Source organism: Notolepis coatsorum (genome assembly GCF_963971535.1).
Source record: "Notolepis coatsorum genome assembly, chromosome: 2".
Lineage (NCBI taxonomy): Eukaryota > Metazoa > Chordata > Actinopteri > Aulopiformes > Paralepididae > Notolepis > Notolepis coatsorum.
Window position 1 is genome coordinate 129,003,041 of NC_140166.1, and position 3,604 is coordinate 129,006,644.

Sequence of the window (3,604 nt, forward strand, 5' to 3'; positions counted from 1 at the left end):
TACAACAGTACTACAACAGTACTACAACAGTACTACAACAGTACTACAACAGTGCTACAACAGTACTACAAGTTACAACAGTGCTACAACAGTGCTACAACAGTGCTACAACAGTGCTACAACAGTACTACAACAACAGTGCTACAACAGTACTACAACAACAGTGCTACAACAGTACTACAAGTTACAACAGTACTACAACAACAGCGCTACAACAGTACTACAAGTTACAACAGTACTACAACAACAGTGCTACAACAGTACTACAACAACAGCGCTACAACAGTACTACAAGTTACAACAGTGCTACAACAGTACTAGAAGTTACAACAGTACTACAAGTTACAACAGTGCTACAACAGTACTACAAGTTACAACAGTACTACAACAACAGTGCTACAACAGTACTACAACAACAGTACTACAACAGTACTACAAGTTACAACAGTGCTACAACAGTACTACAACAGTACTACAAGTTACAACAGTACTACAACAGTACTACAAGTTACAACAGTACTACAACAGTACTACTACAACAGTGCTACAACAGTGTTACAACAGTACTACAAGTTACAACAGTACTACAACAACAGTGCTACAACAGTACTACAACAACAGTACTACAACAGTACTACAAGTTACAACAGTGCTACAACAGTACTACAACAGTACTACAAGTTACAACAGTACTACAACAGTACTACAAGTTACAACAGTACTACAACAGTACTACTACAACAGTGCTACAACAGTACTACAACAGTACTACAAGTTACAACAGTACTACAACAGTACTACAAGTTACAACAGTGCTACAACAGTACTACAACAGTGCTACAACAGTACTACAAGTTACAACAGTGCTACAACAGTACTACAACAACAGTGCTACAACAGTACTACAACAGTACTACAACAGTACTACAACAGTACTACAACAGTACTACAAGTTACAACAGTGCTACAACAGTACTACAACAACAGTACTACAACAGTACTACAACAGTACTACAACAACAGTGCTACAACAGTGCTACAACAGTACTACAACAGTACAACAACAGTGCTACAACAGTGCTACAACAGTACTACAAGTTGCAACAGTGCTACAACAGTACTACAACAACAGTGCTACAACAGTACTACAACAGTGCTACAACAGTACTACAACAACAGTGCTACAACAGTACTACAACAACAGTGCTACAAATTACAACAGTACTGTGACCTGAAAATAAATCCGCACTGGACCCCAGACACAGATTTTAAATGAGTTTGTCCCAGCAGGGACCTGCGATCTAAGAATTTATTTTTGGCACAATGGGTTTGTACAGAATTCCATAGTTGCCTACTAAATGATTTAGAATGCCATCCCTGTTACATTCACATTTACATTTAGTCACTTAGCTGAGGCTTTTATCCAAAACGTACAAGTTCTGTACAACAAGTCAGCAGGAAGGGTACAACTCTGGCAGCTGCTGTCAGGGTCAGTGGCGTTGTTCGTCAGATAGTAACCAGCTTGAGTACATAGTAATATAGACATATTAGCATGACAAGTAGTAGTGTACGTCCGGTAGCGTAGTTGTAAGGTACATTGTAGTAAAACTGCTTCGCTCCAATGACCCACCCAGCCACACTTCAATGACCCCCCCTGCTTCGCATCAATGACCCACCCAGCCACACTTCAATGACCCCCCCTGCTTCGCATCAATGACCCACCCAGCCACACATCAATGACCCCCACTGCTTCGCATCAATGACCCCCCCTGCTTCACTTCAATGACCCCCACTGCTTCACTTCAATGACCCCCCCCCCCCCCCCCCCCAGCTTCGCATCGCCGACCCCCCTGTCATTGTATGTATCTCTGGACCGCGTGGCGTGATGGACAGCGCTGCCCCCCCGGTACCCACTCTGTGAGGCGGGTGTTGAGCTCCCCCGTCTCGTTGACGTCGAACCAGCCGATCTCCTGCTGCATGATGCGGTGGAAGAACAGCGTGCGGAGCCTCTTCACCTGCCGCCCCGCCGCCAGCGTCCAGAAGGCCACCTGCATGTAGGCCGCCACCAGCACCACGAAGCCCAGGATGGAGTAGTAGATGGCATAGCTGAGGGTGCGGAGGAACACAGACACGCGCGTAAGACGTCGCAAAAAACACAGATCCATTAACCCTTTCACTGCCACACGACCAAAGGGTTAACCCTTTCACCGTGACAATACAGAAGGTTAACCCTTTCACTGTCACACGACAAAGGGTTAACCCTTTCACAACCACACTACAGAAGGTGAACCCTTTCGCTACCACACTAATAGACGGTTAACCTTCTGTAGTGTGGTGGTGAAAGGGTTAAAGGAGCACTGCAGTGGGATTCATTTTGGAATGGTGGACCGTGCAGACTTGCCCACGTACGATCACGTGGAATAAGATAAGATCAGGTAAGATATTCCTTTATTGATCCCCTTGGGGAAATTCAGGCATCATAGCAGCATGGGGGAGGGGGGGAGGGGGGGTGGGAGGTACAGGTATGGGCAGGGTAATAGTAGCAGACATAAATACAGGCAATATAATTATATTACAGTAGAAAAAGTAAACAATATGATTAACTCTGAATATGTGCATATCAGCAATGGCTCAATATGCAGTGTAATAAAAAGGTGTAGATGAGGGTCTGTATGCCATATCAGTTACATTACAATAAATATGTACATTATATTACAATAAATAAGTATGTTGTGTAATGCTTGGGTCAAAACGTCCTACATTTTACAGAATGATTAACTTGTGCATCCTTCTATGTGATAGAAGGACGGACGGACAAACGGACGGACGGACGGACGGACGGACGGACGGACGGACGGACGGACGGACGGACGGATGGATAGATAGATAGATAGATAGATAGATAGATAGATAGATAGATAGATAGATAGATAGATAGATAGATAGATAGATAGATAGATAGATAGATAGATAGATAGATAGATAGATAGATAGATAGATAGATAGATAGATAGATAGATAGATAGATAGATAGATCGATCGATCGATCGATCGATCGATCGATCGATCGATAGATAGATAGATAGATAGATAGATAGATAGATAGATAGATAGATAGATAGATAGATAGATAGATAGATAGATAGATAGATAGATAGATAGATAGATAGATAGATAGATAGATAGATAGATAGATAGATAGATAGATAGATAGATAGATAGATAGATAGATAGATAGATAGATAGATAGATAGATAGATAGATAGATAGATAGATAGATAGATAGATAGATAGATAGATAGATAGATAGATAGATAGATAGATAGATAGATAGATAGATAGATGGATGGATGGATGGATGGATGGATGGATGTGTATCAGATCTTACCCTGTCATGTCTGCTTCCAGTGTGTCTGGGGGAGACACAACTCAGGATTTTAGTTTTGACCAAGTAAATGTGTGTTAGAAAAAAAGCCTTTGGGAATTATTTAGGTGAACCAATTGTAAATCAGAACATAGACCTGTTTTACCCCAGTGTTTACAAGCATTATTATTTGTATTTAATTTGAGTTCACTTCACATTATAACATACTAGATTATAATG

At 41.7% G+C, this 3,604-nt stretch overlaps 1 protein-coding gene across 1 annotated transcript in view; it reads right to left on the reverse strand.

Moving 5' to 3' along the window:
• Nucleotides 1-3,604, reverse strand: part of abcb4 (ATP-binding cassette, sub-family B (MDR/TAP), member 4) — a gene marked incomplete at both ends in the record, with an annotated part of 124,072 nt that overhangs the window by 114,697 nt on the left and 5,771 nt on the right. Inside the window, one exon of the mRNA XM_084308299.1 lies at nt 1,915-2,106. Within this exon, the coding sequence (XP_084164425.1) occupies nt 1,915-2,106 (192 nt within the window). The remainder of the gene's footprint in view (nt 1-1,914; nt 2,107-3,604) is intronic.